This window comes from Erpetoichthys calabaricus, chromosome 1, assembly GCF_900747795.2.
Source record: "Erpetoichthys calabaricus chromosome 1, fErpCal1.3, whole genome shotgun sequence".
Classification (NCBI taxonomy): Eukaryota; Metazoa; Chordata; class Cladistia; order Polypteriformes; family Polypteridae; genus Erpetoichthys; species Erpetoichthys calabaricus.
The window spans coordinates 92,206,230-92,223,471 of NC_041394.2; the positions used below are offsets into that span (position 1 = coordinate 92,206,230).

General features: G+C 39.3%; 1 protein-coding gene across 1 annotated transcript in view; it reads left to right on the forward strand.

Moving 5' to 3' along the window:
* htra4 (HtrA serine peptidase 4) overlaps nt 1-17,242 on the forward strand; it is a 76,103-nt gene that overhangs the window by 53,356 nt on the left and 5,505 nt on the right. The window contains exons 6-7 of the mRNA XM_028803509.2: nt 16,591-16,705; nt 16,824-16,881. Of these exons, the coding sequence (XP_028659342.1) occupies nt 16,591-16,705; nt 16,824-16,881 (173 nt within the window). The remainder of the gene's footprint in view (nt 1-16,590; nt 16,706-16,823; nt 16,882-17,242) is intronic.

Here is a 17,242-nt window from a genome sequence, read left to right on the forward strand (position 1 = left end):
AAGGTCCAAGAACCACCAGGTTATCCGAGGATTGAACTCCTTGTGCAATTCCATCCACTGCAAGGGTACATGGTCCATTACAAAGGTGAACTGTCTCCCCAGCAGGTAGTACCTTAGCTACTGAATAGCCTATTTGATTGCCAAAACTTCCCATTCCACATCCTTATACCTGGTCTTGCATTCAAGCAGTTTCTGGCTCAGGTACAACACGGGGTGGTCAACACCATCAATACTTTGGCTCAGCCTTTGTCTGAAGGAAAGAAGGCAAAGAGACATCAAGAGAGATTAGAAGTGATGCTGACATAAGGGCTGCTGTCAAGTTAGCTTGAGAATCCCATGTCACCATATTCGGAGCACATTTGTTACTGTATTCAGAGTTAATCTTTCAGAGAAGTGAGGCACAAACCAACAGTAGTACCCAACGAGACCCATGAAAGCTTGAGTTTGCCACTTGGTTTGTGAACGGCGTCCAGTTAAATATAGCAGTAACCTTAGAACACTGTGGCTTCACTACGTAGTCCAATTAATTGACTTCCTTCAATCCGAAAAAGCTTTTTTTCAGATTAATCCAAAGCTCAGGTCACAAAGTGTGTGGAAGACTGCTGTCGCATGCAAAATATGTGTTCCTTCCAAGTGCTGGAATAGATGATGAAGGTGTCATCCAGGTAGGCAGTAATGTAGGCATTATGGGTCAGAGGAATTTATCTACCAGATGATGGAATGTAGTCGGAACCCCATGTAAACTTGATGGAAAGATATGATAATGGCAGTGACCACTAAGGGTCCCAAGCATGTTTTTTTCCATTAAGGGGATTTGCCTGTACATTTTCATAATTTTCAGTGTGATTAGGAAGCAAGCCTTGCCCAACTGCGTGAGGACTTTGTCCAATCACTGCATGGGGTGAACATCAAAATGAAAGACTTGGTTAAGTCAACAGAAATCGCCGGAAAACTGCCAACTCCTGTCTAGCTTAATACATTTGGATTAGACCAGGAACAAAAACCTTTGTCAGTCACATCAAGCTGTAGCATTCAATTAATTTCAAGTTCCATTTCTGCTTTCTTTACCTCTGTGAAGCGTTGGGTGGGATCTGTGACAATCACTCCTGGCTCAGTAATAACATCATCCGCAATAAAGTCAGTCTGACCTTGTTCATCATCAACTGCAGTTTTAACAGACAGGATAGCTTTTTCAAGCTCCTGTTTCTGGCAAGGCATCAAATTGTTACTAAAGTCTCTTAAAAGAGGCAGAAAAGGACAGAGTGAAGTTGGAACTAAGAGGGGACTCCATTCTTTCTACAACTTCTAAGCTCGCAAAGAGGACTAAAGGGAGGAGCTGATCCCAGTCTCTCCCATCATCAATAACTACTTTTCTCAATAGTTCTTTGAGGGTTTCTCTTCTAATCCATCAGTTTGAGAATGAATAAAAGGATAAACCAAGGTTTTCAAATGTTTTGACTTAAGTAATTTAGCAACTTCTCTGAATGTATCTGAGGTAAAAAACACTCCTTGCTCAGCCAAGACTTACTTAGGAATGCCTACCTGTGCAAATATGCTTAGGAGTTTTTAGAATTAGCCTTCCTGGGATGGCCTCACGATACTGTGTAGCATTGTCTACGAGGACCAGAATATATTTATGTCCACTAGCTGAAGGTTCAAACAGCCTGATGCTGTCAGTGCCGATCCACTCAAAAGATATGTCAATTAAGGACAGTGGAATAAAAGAAGCATGGTCTTTCTAAGGAATCTGTTGAAGTTAAGAATCCAGGCAGGATATACAAAAGTGATGGACCTTCTCATTGATCTGTGGCCAACAGAATCTAAGCTTGATTCTTTCTACCATTTAGTCAGTTCAAAGATGGACACCTAAGAGGTGGAAGTGTCCTAGCTCACAAACCTCCCAACGGAAGGTCCACGAGACAAATAGAAGCTTCTTGACCTCACTTTCATGTTCGGCCACCTGTGTAGTGGTTTCGTTTTCAATTATGAAATATGGCCCCTGTGACATAGAGCTAGTAGTATAGACTTAAAGGATTTATCATTGATCTGCTCTCTTATAAATATGGCTGGCAGTAGCTTAAATTGAAGTGTAACTGAGTTAAAGAGTCAGTAGTGACTGGAAGGTTCCGATTTTATTTTTTTCTCCAGTCGTCTGGAGTTTTTTTTTGTTTTTTCTGCCCTCCCTGGCCATCGGACCTTACTCTTACTCTATGTTAACTAATGTTGTCATATTTTAATTTCTTACTTTGTCTTGTATTTTTCTTTTCTTCATTATGTAAAGCACTTTGAGCTACTTTTTTGTATGAAAATGTGCTATATAAATAAATGTTGTTGTTGATGTTGATGCCAGGATATCATCAACTTCGCACTTTACATTAAGACATGGTGTGTGGGCATTCTGAGGTGGGGAATCCTCTTCTATAGCGAGGCCTGTGTTTTCAATAGGTAAAAACTGATTTCTTCCAAATTTTTTGTCTGACCAGTCCTGCCCAAGGATGACCAAATATGAAGAACCGTGAATCATAGCCACTGCCCTTTTCCAGGTGTCCTTTAAATACATAATGACAATGAGGTGGACCTATACCATCGGGTTCCCCCTTGGATACAAACAAGACTGGTCTCTCCAGGGGTTCACTTTTGCAGAAAACTTTTTGCTGCCAGGATCTTATCAAAGCAGTAACTCTATAGCCATTAACAACATCTGTACCCATGCACAGAAGCGTGAGCGGGTTGCTGACAGCCATAACACAGTACATCACTCCTTTGGTCAATCCACAGTCCATCAGCGTGCTAAGTCACAGGCAGTGTGGTACAATTTGTCCCAGTTCTCCACACTTGTAATAGCATGATGGATGAGGGGATGTTTCTTTCGATCTTGACCTAAGTTCATGTTCCTGTCTTGTCAGCTCGGTACGATTGGCATGTTAGAGAGCTGGGATCTTCAGAGGTCTTTGAGTTTATCTCTATGGATTTCAGTAAGCATGGTCACTAGGGGCTCCACTAAGCCGTCCATGTTTTTCCGCCTTTGTTTGTACACCTTTCAGGCAAGAGTCTCCAGAAGACTCCAGGTGACAATCTTGATGACTTTTTCTGCAGTGTACACCTCAGGGCTTCGACCATCGAGATAACTTACCCCAGAGGTCAAATGCTTGGGCTCTTGAAGACTGCTCAAAATCGAATTTCTAAGTCATGTGAGTTGTGTTCTTGTTGATCCACCGTGGCTCCATATCTGATAAATACTTTGTTCTTCAGCTGTTTGTAATCAGCCACAGCGAGTTCATCAAAGTCTTAGTACACTTTCTCATGTTTTAGTAGTGTTTAACCATGGTTTACTCAAATACAGTGGAACCTCGGTTTGCGAGCATAATTTGTTCCGGAAACGTGCTCGCAATCCAAAGCACTCGTATATCAAAGCGAATTTCCATCCATCCATTATCCAACTCACTATATCCCAACTACTGGGTCATGGGGGTCTGCTGGAGCCAATTTCAGCCAACACAGGGCGCAAGGCAGGAAACAAACCCCGGGCAGGGCGTCAGTCCACCGCAGGGCGTGCACACACACACACCCATATAACAAGCACACACTAGGGACAATTTAGGATTGCCAGTGCACCTAACCTGCATGTCTTTGGACTGTGGGAGGAAACCGGAGCACCCGGAGGAAACCCACGCAGACACAGGGAGAACATGCATACTCCATGCAGGGAGGACCCGGGAAGCGAACCCAGGTCTCCTTACTGCGAGGCAGCTGCGCTACCCACTGCACCACCATGTTGCCCCAAAGCGAATTTCCCCATAAGAAATAATGGAAACTCAGATGATTCATTCCACAACCCAAAACTATTCATATAAAAATGATTAATACAAAATATAAAGTAAAAATACATAAAACAAATTAACTTGCACTTTACCTTTGAAAAGAATCATGGATGGTGTGAGTGAGTTTCTAAACTCTTATGGGATTCCACCCAACGCGGATGAGCATCCCGAAGCAACCGCAGGCTCCCAGTGCTGTAGCAGTTCGCCGTAAAAGCGAATCTGAAAAGATTGCGGACTTGCTATAAGTGCTTACCATTGATGGGTGATACAAGGAACATTATAAATGCGCAGGGCACAGTATTACTTGGCCACTAACCTTGCCTGACTGCTGTGTCTGTGTACAGGAGAGTGGTAAATCCTGCTACAATAAATAACCGTGCTGTTCCTGTTTCAAGCTGAATAAAGCTGGTGTCGCTAAAGTACTGAGGCTCAGCTTCGTGTTTTGGGGCGTAAGACAGGGACTCACACGTTACAACACACACACGTGGTCACAATAATATAGTGAACAGTATACGCTCGTACAGATGTTGACTATATGAGTGAGGCACGCTGACTGAGCCCGAGAATGAGAGACGATTGCTCACAATCCTGAAGCGAGATGAGAGAGAGAAGAACCATCAGTTCAGTTGTGATCACGTGATGCTCGGCAGGCAAAGCATATATGTACTACTCGTATTGCAAGACCTCGCTCGTTTATCAAGTCAAAATTTATTAAAAATTTTAGATCGTCTTGCAAAACACTCGCAAACCAAGGTTCCACTGTATCAGGAAGACCTTGATGTCATCCTTAGGCCGTAACGGTATCAGTACATAATAATAATAATAATACATTTTATTTATATAGCGCCTTTCCCATGCTCAAGGCACTTCACAGAGTTTAAGATAGAACGGCAGGGTATACAGTATAAAGCATTATACAAACCAGATAAATAAATAAAGAAAATTAAGACAGTAAATTCAGAGAAAAAGCCTAACAGACAACATAATTGATGGTCTAGCACACACACACACACAGGTTACATGAGCAACATGACATAGAGGTTAACTGAAAGAAGGGTAATAAAGTCAGGTACAGCTAAAAGCCTTCTTGAACAGATGAGTTTTGAGTTGTTTTTTAAAAGAATTCATGGAACCAGCTGGCCTGATTAATTTCGGTAGGTCATTCCAGAGTCTGGGCGCTATACAGCTGAAGGCCCTGTCACCCATGGAGTGTAGATTAGTGAGGGGCACTACAAGATTGCCAGAATCAGAGGACCTTAGTGGGCGGACAGGCACATAGTGATGGAGAAGGTCACTGATGTAATTTGGCGCAAGGTCATTTAAGGCTTTATAGGTTATTAGTAGGATTTTATATTTGATTCTGTAAGACACAAGAAGCCAGTGAAGGCGGAGCAGGATGGGTGTTATGTGCTCGCTGCTGCTGGTTCGAGTAAGGACTCTTGCAGCCGAGTTTTGAATAAGCTGGAGCTGTGATATAAGATTAGAAGGGGCACCTGCCAGCAGCGAGTTACAATAATCGATAGGGGATGTGATAAAAGCATGGACAAGTTTCAGTTTCTGAGCATTAGAAAAGGAGAGGAAGGAGCGAACATGGGATATGTTACGGAGGTGAAAGTAAGAAAGTTTCTTAATGTGGTTTATGTGGGCGGAATAAGAAAGGGAAGAATCAAAAATGACACCAAGATTCATTGCAGTAGAGGCAGGTCTGATGAGATCACCGCCAAGATGGACTGGGAAGGAGCTCATTTTATTAAGTTGCACTTTAGTTCCAATTTGCAGGAAGTCAGTTTTGTTGTAGTTTAATTTTAAAGAATTCTGCTCCATCCAGGTATTAATTTCACTGAGGCAGGTTGTGAGCCAAGAAAGCTCTGATGAAGTTCCACTTTTAACATTGAAATAAAGTTGAGTATCGTCTGCATAAAAATGATAATCCAGTCCAAAGCTACGAATAATATGGCCAAGGGGAAGCATATAAATACAGAAGAGAAGAGGGCCGAGGATAGAGCCCTGAGGAAATCCTTGTGTGACTGGCGCTGAGCTGGATCTGCTGTTGCCAAAACTAACAAACTCTTGCCTATCAGTCAGATAGGACTTGAACCACTGGAAGGCAGTGCCAGAGATACCCAGCATGTTCTCCATTCTGGACAGTAGAATGTCATGTCTGACAAGTGTCAAATGCTGCACTGAGGTCTAATAGAATTAATATGTGACATGTGACAGGCCAAGAGCTCTTTCTCCCCATAGTACCTCCTGAGCAGTTCATCTTGGTTCTGCTTCTGCAAAGTCAGTCCGTTGGTTTCCAACTTGTACCCGTATGTCTGCAGTTGTTCCATGAGTGCTATGACTACCGTGGTGAGGTCAGTTAGCTCAGACATTTCTGATCCAAATCCTGCCAGCTATCCGTCCATCCATTATCCAACTTGCTATATCCTAACTACAGGGTCTGCTGGAGCCAATCCCAGCAAACACAGGGTGCAAGGCAGGAAACAAACCCTGGGCAGGTCGCCAGCCCACCACAGGGCACACACACAGACCCACACACCAAGCACACACTAGGGACAATTTAGGATCGGCAATGCACCTAACCTGCATGACTTTGGACTGTGGGAGTAAACCAGAGCACCCGGAGGAAACCCACGCAGACACGGGGAGAACATGCAAACTCCACGCAGGGAGGACCCGGGAAGCAAACCCAGGTCTCCTAACTGCGAGGCAGCAATGCTGCCACTGTGCTGCCCCTGCCTGCTATGCCACTGTAAAATATAAAGCAACACAGAGATAAAACATTTTGCTCATCAGCTGGTAATCCCCATATAATTTGCAGAAAAACAAAAATCACAACAATAGCAAAGGTTATGAGATGTCTTTCCAGGCACAAGACCATTCATCAGACTGAGGAGTAGAGGTAGTTATGGCCTTTAGGTGGTTTACACACTAGAAAAGGTTGACTGTATGTGGAAGCAGAAGTGACACTACAGGTCTTCAACTTTTGGAACCTGGATTTACCATTAATACAAAATCACTAAGAATACCCTCTACTCATCTCTGTGTGACAATGGTTTTTAAAAACAACTACAAGATATCGGACTTGGATAAATAAGTGGTTACAAACTTAACAGAGAAAATCTTTGTCAATAGCCCATGCTGAGGACAACTGCAGAGGTCACCACAATAAATTTATTGCAAATGATAAAGACAAATTACTGTTCACACAAATAAACCACAATGGACCTAAAATACAAACATCTACAAGTGATGTAAGAAAGATGTGCTGTCAGCCTGAGATCAAGTGCACACTGGTTGACTGATAGTATGAACAAAAACAACAAACCCAGCAAGGAAAATTCTTCAAAAAGTTACAGTTAACAGAAAGTTTCCTAACATGTTGAGTGGACCCCAGTTGTGTTTTATAAATGTAATGCTTTCATTCCATCACTATGAAAAAGACAGCAGTAAAGCTAGAATAGCTGCAATTTAGTTTTTCAATGAAAATATGTCTTTGTTTTTAGGAAGGAGCATTACAGTATTTTATTTCTTTAAGTTTTCATTCAGATACCAAACATGTTATACTCCATGATACCTCACTTTCAGTCCTGGAGGGCCCCAGTGGCTGAATTGATTGTTTCCAAGCTGCCTAATCAGAAACCAATTCTTGCTGATAACAAAACTTATGTAACTTTTAAGTTTTCTTTGTGTTTTCACTTTTCATAATATCATCCAAATGATTTGTAGACTGGAGCTGATTAGTAATTCTCTGTTCTTCACTTTTTGTTCTTCCATTTCTGTCCAAATATTTTATTAATTTGCATACTTCATGATGAACAGACACAAGTGTAAATGGGATTAAGACAGATGGTGAACTGCTTTCTCCTATGTCATTTATATGTAATTTTACATTGGAAGATGGTTAAAGCAACAAGAGGCCATTGGAAAAAGCAGTTCAGGGTTGGGAATCTTAAAAATTAGTTTAGAAAAAAATGAAGCACAGACATGCTGCTTGAGCAACAATTGTTTTAAAAGCAATAATTGGCTTCTAATTGAGGAAATAGAAGATGGCTTGGAAGAAAAATGTGTAGCCACATGTAGCCAGGACTAAATCTGAGGAGTTCTTTATCCACTATTAGAAAAAAAAATGATCAGGATAGAAGGGGGAATGAATAGAAAAGCGGATGTTGAGAAACCAAGAAAGTTTGGTAAAGAGAAAGGACAGAATTGGTTGTGAGTCAGTGACAAGAAAAGGCGACAAAGTGGTCAGGAGAAACCCTGAAGGGTAGCTGAGTGAGAGGCACTCCTGGGGTGGACCAGATCACTTATGTTGCACTGTCAAGAGCAGGAGTGATTGAGGGGCACCTAGGAATCCCATGGATGTCAAGGCATAAGGAAAATGGAGTCAGGCTCAGCGTGTCCTGCTGGACGCTGAGGGATCATTACCGGGACTGGAGTTGAGGAGTGGCTCCTAGGGATCCAGCAGATGCTGAAGAGTAGGGAAGATATAGTCAGGCTCAGCTTGTCCTGTTGGACGCTGAGGGATGGTGTATGGAACAGGAGTTGAAGAGGACCACTTTCACCAGAATCTCAGCCCCACTGAGTATACCTGCTGATGGGTGAATGGAGTGAAACAAGAAAGAGAGCACTGGACAAAATATAAAGGTGATTCTGGTTCTGTTTTGTGTAATTTTAACTGAATTTTAACTTCCTCACCTTGCACTGGATTTTGTGTATTGTTTATTTATGAAGAAGTACTGCAGTATTTGGACCTTAATTTTTTTCTTACAGAATAAATGCACAATGTGCACTTTGCACCACAGTTGTTATGTGTCCTTACTGCACTACTCTATCCTTGGATATGACCTGGGTTCATTAGGAGTGTGCCAGCTGCAGGCAATCTGGGCATCACAGCCAGCTACAATATTTAATTTACTCAAATATATTGTGTTCACATTCTGTTTAGATTAGGCATTCCCTTACCGACTTTCTTCATGATCACCTGTAAGAATAACTTAAATCTTTTCACCTACCATTCCAGATTATTTACCCTTTTAACTAGTCAGGACCTTGGGTGTCAAGCCATATCGTTGACCACGCTTATTAATATGCCTTTTACTACATTCTCTTCACCAATACGTTTTATGCACTGGCTTCCACGTGTGATTTCTCTTTCCCCTCCTTTCGTTCACAGTTGCCTGGCAATACAAATGAGACAATCAAGTGATGAATGAGGAATGAGACTTTCTGCTTGGTCTCTTCAAATAGGCACTAAGTCTCACAAATGTTACTCAGCTTTGAATTCCTGTGAGCATTTCAAGTTCCCCATTTTGCTTCATATTTGAAATTACTGATTTTAACTTCATTTATAACTTCTGCTCATATCTTTCAGTTTTGCTTGGGCTCCAGCCTTCTTTGGATTTCTGACCTTCTGCTTGCTTCCTGACCTAGACCTTATTTGCTCCCTTTATTTATTTTATTATTATTTCTGGCAACTTATTTTGTTCTACCCTGTGACCATTGCTCCTTTGATAATAGCAAAGAAAATTATTTTGTCCAACCCAACTTGCAGTTAGTTGCTCTTATGAATTCAAGTACTATCTAACCTTTGCCATTATAGGTGGCTTCATGTCAAAGGTGGAAGAGGAATACTGCCATGGGTATGTGAATCTTCCACAGTGGACATAGTGTCTGTCCTGTAGCTTGTCTCCAGATTTTAGATTTTAACAGAGTATAACATTCTTGAAGCTGCCTGATCTATTCAATTCAGAGTCAAAGAGGTGAGGGGCCAGAGCCTATCCCAGCTGTTTTAAGTATGTAGGCAGACACCATCTCTGGTCAGGGCTTTAGTCCGTAGGATCTCATAGTGGCGATCATAAAAGGCAGAAGCAAAAGAAAAATCATAAAAGTTGAAGTCCTTTGTTTTAACTTGAGGAACATTGTTCCTAATTTACTCCAAGGAAATTCTTGCTGAAAATACCAAATGCTCAGTTTCACTATGTCTCAGCTGTTGAAATCATTATGCAGTATTCAGTATTTTTTTAAATACAAAATCTGACACTGTTCTTTCACATTTTACATGTTGTACTCTATGTGATTAGTAACTGTATTTTAGAAACTCATATCAGTGAAACTCCCTGCGTGGAGTTTGCATGTTCTCCCTGTGTCTGCATGGGTTTCCCCCGGGTACTCCAGTTTCCTCCTACAGTCCAAAGACATGCAGGTTAGGTGCATTGGCGATTCTAAACTGGCCCTAGTGTGTGTGTGTGTGTGTGTGTGTGTGTGTGTGTGCGCCCTGCGGTGGGCTGGCACCCTGCCCAGGGTTTGTTTCCTGCCTTGTGCCCTGTGTTGGCTGGGATTGGCTCCAGCAGACCCCCGTGACCCTGTAGTTAGGATATAGCGGGTTGGATAATGGATGGATGGATGGATGTCAGTGAAGAACATTTCACAAATTCTATTTCTAATACTCTACATATACATTTGTTGTTCTTCTGTTGTGGCACAGTGGCTAGTACTACTACACTACAGGTTCAAGCATTTGTGTTTTATACCTAGACCAGCCATATCTGAGTAAGCTTTCTAATGTTAAGCTAAACAATATGTTCGACTGTGCCCAGAGATGGACAGGTGCCCCATCTAGGTTGTCTTTTGCCTTGTACCCATTGCTGGAAGTGATGTTGTACACATGCCAGTAAGAGACAAAACAAAGTGATTGGACGGCATACCTAGTATGATATTTTTATAGGCTGAATGCATGGGATGGCAGAATTTTAAAGATGCACAACATCTGCTCAGAGTGCATCAAAACTGTGTACATTGGTTTGTCAGCATATACTGCATTTAATTTTGATTATGTAGTCATATCTTGTCATGGTACTGTGATAATTATAAAAGAGGATTTATTGGTACCTCTGCAGTCTTTAGCACTTTAGCAGTATTTTTGAAAACCATTAAAAACCAATACAAAAATTCCTCAGCTGTCCAATGATCTAGAGACATACAGTACTCCACATATATCAGAACTTGCAAAAAAAAAAACCAAAGTGATGTCTAAAACTACATGCCCCTGTAGAAAACAAGACCAAAGATACAGTAAACGCTGAAGAGTGTGAAACACCTGTGGTAACAGGACCTTTGTTTTTGGTTGATGAATATTCTTGGTTCTGACTGGCTGTCAGCACAAATGCCCTCTAAATCTTAGGAATATTGTGCTCCATTAACACTTTTTAATATGAAGAAATGCATACATTCTAGCACCTCTGAAGGTGTTCATGACCATCAAGCACTTCAGAAACTTATTTACAAATCTGCCTTTACACAGTGTGCAGTGTAAAAATTTGCAAGATTTTGAAGATGACAAAAATATCCAGAAATGTATTGTTTCCTCATTTACTGCAACTACTTTTTGCTTGCTACTCTGAGATAACAGCTGTGTGACCAGTTATAAACAGTTGGAACAGCAGGCTGTTAGAATTTTTCGCGTTTGTCTTATCGACTGCTTAAAATGACCCAGAATACAAACATTTAATCAGATCTCTTGTGTAGAATTTATTAACTGATTGACATTATTTTTTATGAGTGCAAATGACAGTTGGCTGTTTTGTTATGGTGTTGGCATTGTGAAGAAATGGAAAAGGGCAAGGTCAGAATGGAGCTCTAGCATATGAATGTAGGAAGAGTTTTAGTCTTAAAATAAATAGTATTTTATAACTATGTTTTACTTTTTATAGTTAAAATTTGTGCAGTTACAGTTAGTACGACAGATTTGTGGCGTGGCTATGTTTCATGTTGCCTTACAGTTACTGATCTTAACAAGTTTAGCAAAGTTTGCAGGTTTCTTTCATGTTAAGGTGGCATTTCTCTGCTTGCTGCATTGCATAGTTTACAGATAAACCATGTGAGTATTTCGCCTAGTTGTAAACCTGCCATTTGGCTGTTGTTGCTACAGTATTCTCTGATCCTTGTGACTCTGAGACAAAGGACCCTGAAAATGGAAATAGAAAATATTTACAAATAAAAAATATTAAGTATTTATAGTATTTCCTCAAAGTTGTTCTGCAGGCAGTTTTTATCAAGAATAGTACTTGTTTTTATCTGTTTCACTTTGAACAGAGTATTTCGTTTTTATCTCATGAGCAGTATACAGTGGTACATTGTCAAGTAAAAGCCAGTGCTCACTCTCTTCAAGCATACTAGCTTGAAATCAACAAAGCTTTAACACTACTCTTCCTAAACGTGGAGACTTCAGTGTGGTTCAAATGAAGTTTTTTTATGGATTTAAAATATATTTTTGCATTGCTTTTGATTGGGTATCATATTATGCATTTCACTGCTTTTCCCAAAGTTATTCTTTCAGTATAACTGATTCATTCATTTATTGATTGATCAACACTACTTCACTAATTGTGACAACAGCCTATCTTGGTAAACGTGCTAATACAAGGCCACTTTAGAGTGGCCAACTAGCCTAAACTGAAAGGTTTTTGGGATGCAGTTCAAGTGAGATTGACTAGTTTCCTGTCCATAGTTGAGAACTACCCTGTCTTTAACGCTGCTTGAGTAGGCTGTGACCTGCTATGACTCTATAATTGTATTAAGAAAATGTAGTAATGGACATTTGAGAGTTGGATTCTGCCTTGCGTAGATGTGTCTATGCACCTCAAACTTGTAATGGAGGAAACGGATTTAGAAAGTGAATGAAAGGAAAGGTAAATGAAATTTGTAAAAGTGTTTGATGCCAAGCATTTGAGCATGCATATGTATACAAAATACAAAATTTATTGTAGACATGGTCAAACTATTTAGCATTACTTTTAGATATACTGTATATTTTTTGTGACTTGTAATATTGAGTGTGAAAAGCAGAAACAGCCTACAGTTAGTTTTGAATTAAATTGTTTTATAAATGTATGTGTGCAGATACTTTTGAGAAATGCATTTAGTGTGTTATATAATAGTAAACTTCCACAGAAATTGCTCAGTTCAAAGGTCTTTGAACCTTCCAGGTAAACTATCACCATCACCACTTGTAAGAGTATATGAAGAGCCTATCCAACACTTATTATGATACAGGCATGGAAAAAAATCCTGATCTGAAGTTTTATTGAGGGTGAAGGCCTTTAAATTCATAGAGTGAAAAAATAGCACCTATACATTTAAGCTAAGGAGGTGAAGAAACTATAATGAAAAAATGAGTACAGCAAAAAAATGTGGTTGACTTTATTGGCTAAAATAAATGTAAACCACTACCAGCCAATCTTGTGATTGTATTTAAAAAGACTCCGTTTTAGATAACAGTTTCATTAGTGCCAAAACAAAATATTGCCGGTAATTAATGAAATGCTTATTTTATTTATACCATACACTATGTCAGTCATGTGTTTTCTCCATGAAGTCAGAATGGAATTTGAATGGCAGAGCCATACTTTTATTTATTTATAATTAAGTTTAAGGTGGTCCAATGATTAGTATTGTTGTCTTATTCCTCACGGGTTCAGGATGTGATCCATGGGGTTTTCATTAAGTGCATGGAGTTTCATCTGACTTGACTGCCTGTTTTTTACCTTAGGTACCTTAGTTTTCTTTCGTTCCTTAGAGATCTACATGTTAAATTAATAGGTAATGCTAATTTGCCATGTTGACAACATATTATGCCTGAAGGTGGATTGACATCCCATCAATGGATGGTCCCTGTATTAAAAGAAAGGCTGCGGAGATGGACTGTAGGCTATGACCTCTTAATGGAATATTGTTTTCAGAAAATTAATAGACCCATTTGTTCATAAAGTGTACCATTTACCCATTTTCCCACACAAATCATTAACACACATTTTTCATTTTTAATGTTTTAAGGCAGACTAATTTAATTCTTTGATTATGTCCTAATCATCATCGCTCAAAATGTTTAGAAAAATGGTCTGCATTTTATGTTGTTGGAACAGTTACAAGTAAATAACAAATACATGGTGGATTCAAATGTTGTAAGAGTACATCTAACCCATAATAATCAAATCACACCTTTTTTTTTTAGATATTTGTGATTGGTGTTTTACAAAAACAACTTTTTTTGGTTGATGTGTATGTGCTCCATCATATACAAGAGAGCAAGTGTCTCAAAATGAGGCATACATTAAATCTGTTCTATCTTGTATTCATATATCTAATTATCCAGGTTCAATCAAATACATATTACACTTATCATTTTATTAGTGATCGCCAGATCTAAAATCTCCCTAGTTAATGTACTCCCTATGCCCATGTAATTTTTTTTCTGAAAATGCTGGATTGCTCAGACATCCCCAAGACATACAGTAGAGTTGGATTAGAAACTCTAAATTGTCCTGGTATAAATGACTGTGCCCTACATAAGAGTAAAACACTGTTAATAGTTGTTCAATGTCAATGCATTTGAACAAAGGATATTAAAATGATTCAAAGTCAAATTGAAAAGGAAGAAAAATATGCGACTGAGCTCTTTAGGGGTGTCAGTGACATATTCAGTAAAACAGCACCATCTAGTGGTAGGAAATTGTTACACCTTTCCTGTGGGAAGATATGGAGAGGATTACAATCACGCTCTCTAGTGTTAAAAGAGAGCATTAAAACTCAGTGAGACAGCTGGAGAAGATGTAGATAAAGTAAAATACTGTGTCTTCTTGTAGTGCAGGCTTTATTTATCAATTATATGGCAGAAAAAGGTAAATCAGTATTTAATATGTTATCAAATATTGTAAAGAAAGCCATGTCACACCATCCGTTTGTAAAGAATAGTGGAGATAGTATCATGCTTTAGGGATGTGTTTCAGTAACACGGGTTGGCAGTCTAGTGAGGGCTGTTGTAAGTTTGGCACAATACTGTACCAAGAAAGGCTGGATCAAAACCTTAGTCCTTCTGCCAGAAAGCTATACCTTTGGAAGAACTTTGTGTTTCAGCTGGATGATGATCAAAAACACACTGTCATAACATCACCTCAGTGGCTTACAAAAACAGATGCGTTAGTTCGAGTCATGGTTTTAATCCTATCAATAATCATTCTTTATTACTAGCTCCCAATCACATGGCACAGCTACAGCAATATTACCAGAAAATGACATGCTTAGGCATTTACAAGGAAATGCCAGTCAGCCAAGTGTGCCCTCTTGTACATCTCAGCCAGTAATCACACAGGGCTTCACACACTTTACATCTTAGTGAAGGCACTACAGGGTGAGTCAAAATTATGTTAACATTTGAATGGCAGAAACAATTTATTCACAAAACATACTTCATACAGTATGTGCAAGATGATTTACAGGAATGTCTCAACCTGTTGTAAGCTGGGCCTGTTCAATAAAAGGCATAAATGTTCATTCTAAAACTGGTGGCAGACATAAAATTCCAAGGAGTCTGAGGTCCTTAGTGTGTTGTGAATAACAACACTAAAACCAAACTCAGATGCTAATTTTTCTACAAATATGTTATGCAACATATGTTTTGTACCAAATGTTGTTAAAATTGGCTAATTTATTTTGGCCTTTGATGTAGGCATCAAAAGGAATGTTTCTTCTGCAAAAAGTAATTTAAGTACCTTTCATGTGTTTTTTGACAGTGTATTTACCCACCATCCCTTAACTCATGTGCTTTACAGCCAACTGACTTGCAATTCTGTTTATGCTAAAACAAAAAATGAAAAATGAGAGGCTTTTCATAGAACACTTATTATTATTATTATTACATACAATATTTGGCTGATGCCTATTTTCAAGCCATTCTACTTTTTTAACAATTGTAACACAGTTGGAGAAAGTGTCTTTTAACAATTGTTTTTGCAATTTTAGAGCAGTGGCACATCCCTCATTTTGCCTTTAAAATTATTTTGGATAAACTGAACCAAGTATTAAAAGGAATATTACATTTTCTGTTGCTACATTGCTTTTAGTCCTATTACAAAATGTTACGTTACAGTCTTCTGTTAGGAAAACAGACAGTGTCTCTGTATATTACAAATGCTGCTTCAGATAAGGTTGCAGCGGTTAGTGCTGCTCACTGACAGCTTCAGGGAGCTGAGTTCAGTCACCCACCCAGTCACTTTAGGGTGAACCTTCTGCACACATTGGTACGAGTCATTCCTGAATTCTCTTCTTTCCCTCACAGCCCAAAACTGGTTGTATAGGTGAGCTGATGAGCCATCCTCCATGGATTCCTACCTTCTGCATATTTCTGCCAAGATAAGCTCCAGCTTCACCAGCTTGTAATGCAATGGTCAATTTACCAACATTAGGGTGAATGTCTCACAAGAAGAAAATACAGTATTACTAGCTGTCAACAGCTAGCTGGTAATGAATAGTACAAGTCAGTAAAAATACTTTCCAGTTAAGTGAAACTCTTAAAAAATAGTTACAGTGAATTAATACGTTTTTAGCCTACAGTAACCTCATTAGAAATCTGAGAAGTTTTGTGACCTTTTCTGGAACTTGAAAACTAAAGCACTGACTCAACATTTCTTTAAAGGCTTCTCCCTGAACTTGAAATTTGTATGTCTTGCTATATTGTAATACTCTTAAGACAGTCCAACTTCAGAGTCATGGAGTTGGGGATTTCATGGAATTTGTGGCACAGATTCTTGTGTAAGTTTGCCACACATGGTCTTTGAACCCTGAATTTTGATATGAACCATATGCATCAGCTTCCTGTTTTTCCTTCCAGACCAAGACAACTTCTTTACTATAACTGTTTCATCTTTGATTCTAGTGAGAAGAATATGAATCCAACAATATAATATGCCTTTTTGCTTTAATTTTGAAGGATGGTGAAGTCATTGGTATCAATACCTTGAAAGTAACAGCTGGTATATCATTTGCAATCCCAGCGGATAAGATCCGACAGTTCCTGGCTGAATCTTATGACAGGCAAATCAAAGGTGAGCCGAGTTAGAGAGCTGCCAAGTCATGAATGAAAAATATGATCAAACCAAATGTTGGAAATGTGATGGCATGCATATTTCAGTTCCATAACATGCTTTTCTTTTTCTTTTGTAGGAAAGACTCTTTCAAAAAAGAGATACATGGGTGTGAGGATGCTTCAGCTTTCTCCAAAGTAAAACAAAAATTAATATGAATCTGTTTTGCTCCTCCGGGTAACGCTAATATGTGCAGCAGCTCTTTTATTTCCCAGTGACTAACTTCTGAAGTGCTTCTGAGTTATATAGTTGTTATTGTCTCTGGGGATGAGTGTTATTGTAAAAGCTTTACTTGCTGTAGTCTAGCACGGCAAATAGTATTTATGCCATTGGTAAGGAGATGTAATTGCAAAAACAGACTCTCTCTTCTTTAAGAATGCATATATCTTAAAAATGTTCAAGACCTGAAGCAGAAAAACCACTATAGCTGTGCAGCTGTGTACATAGATCTTTAGAGTGTAACATCTTTAGAACGCAGTAAGTCCTGACTGTTCAACT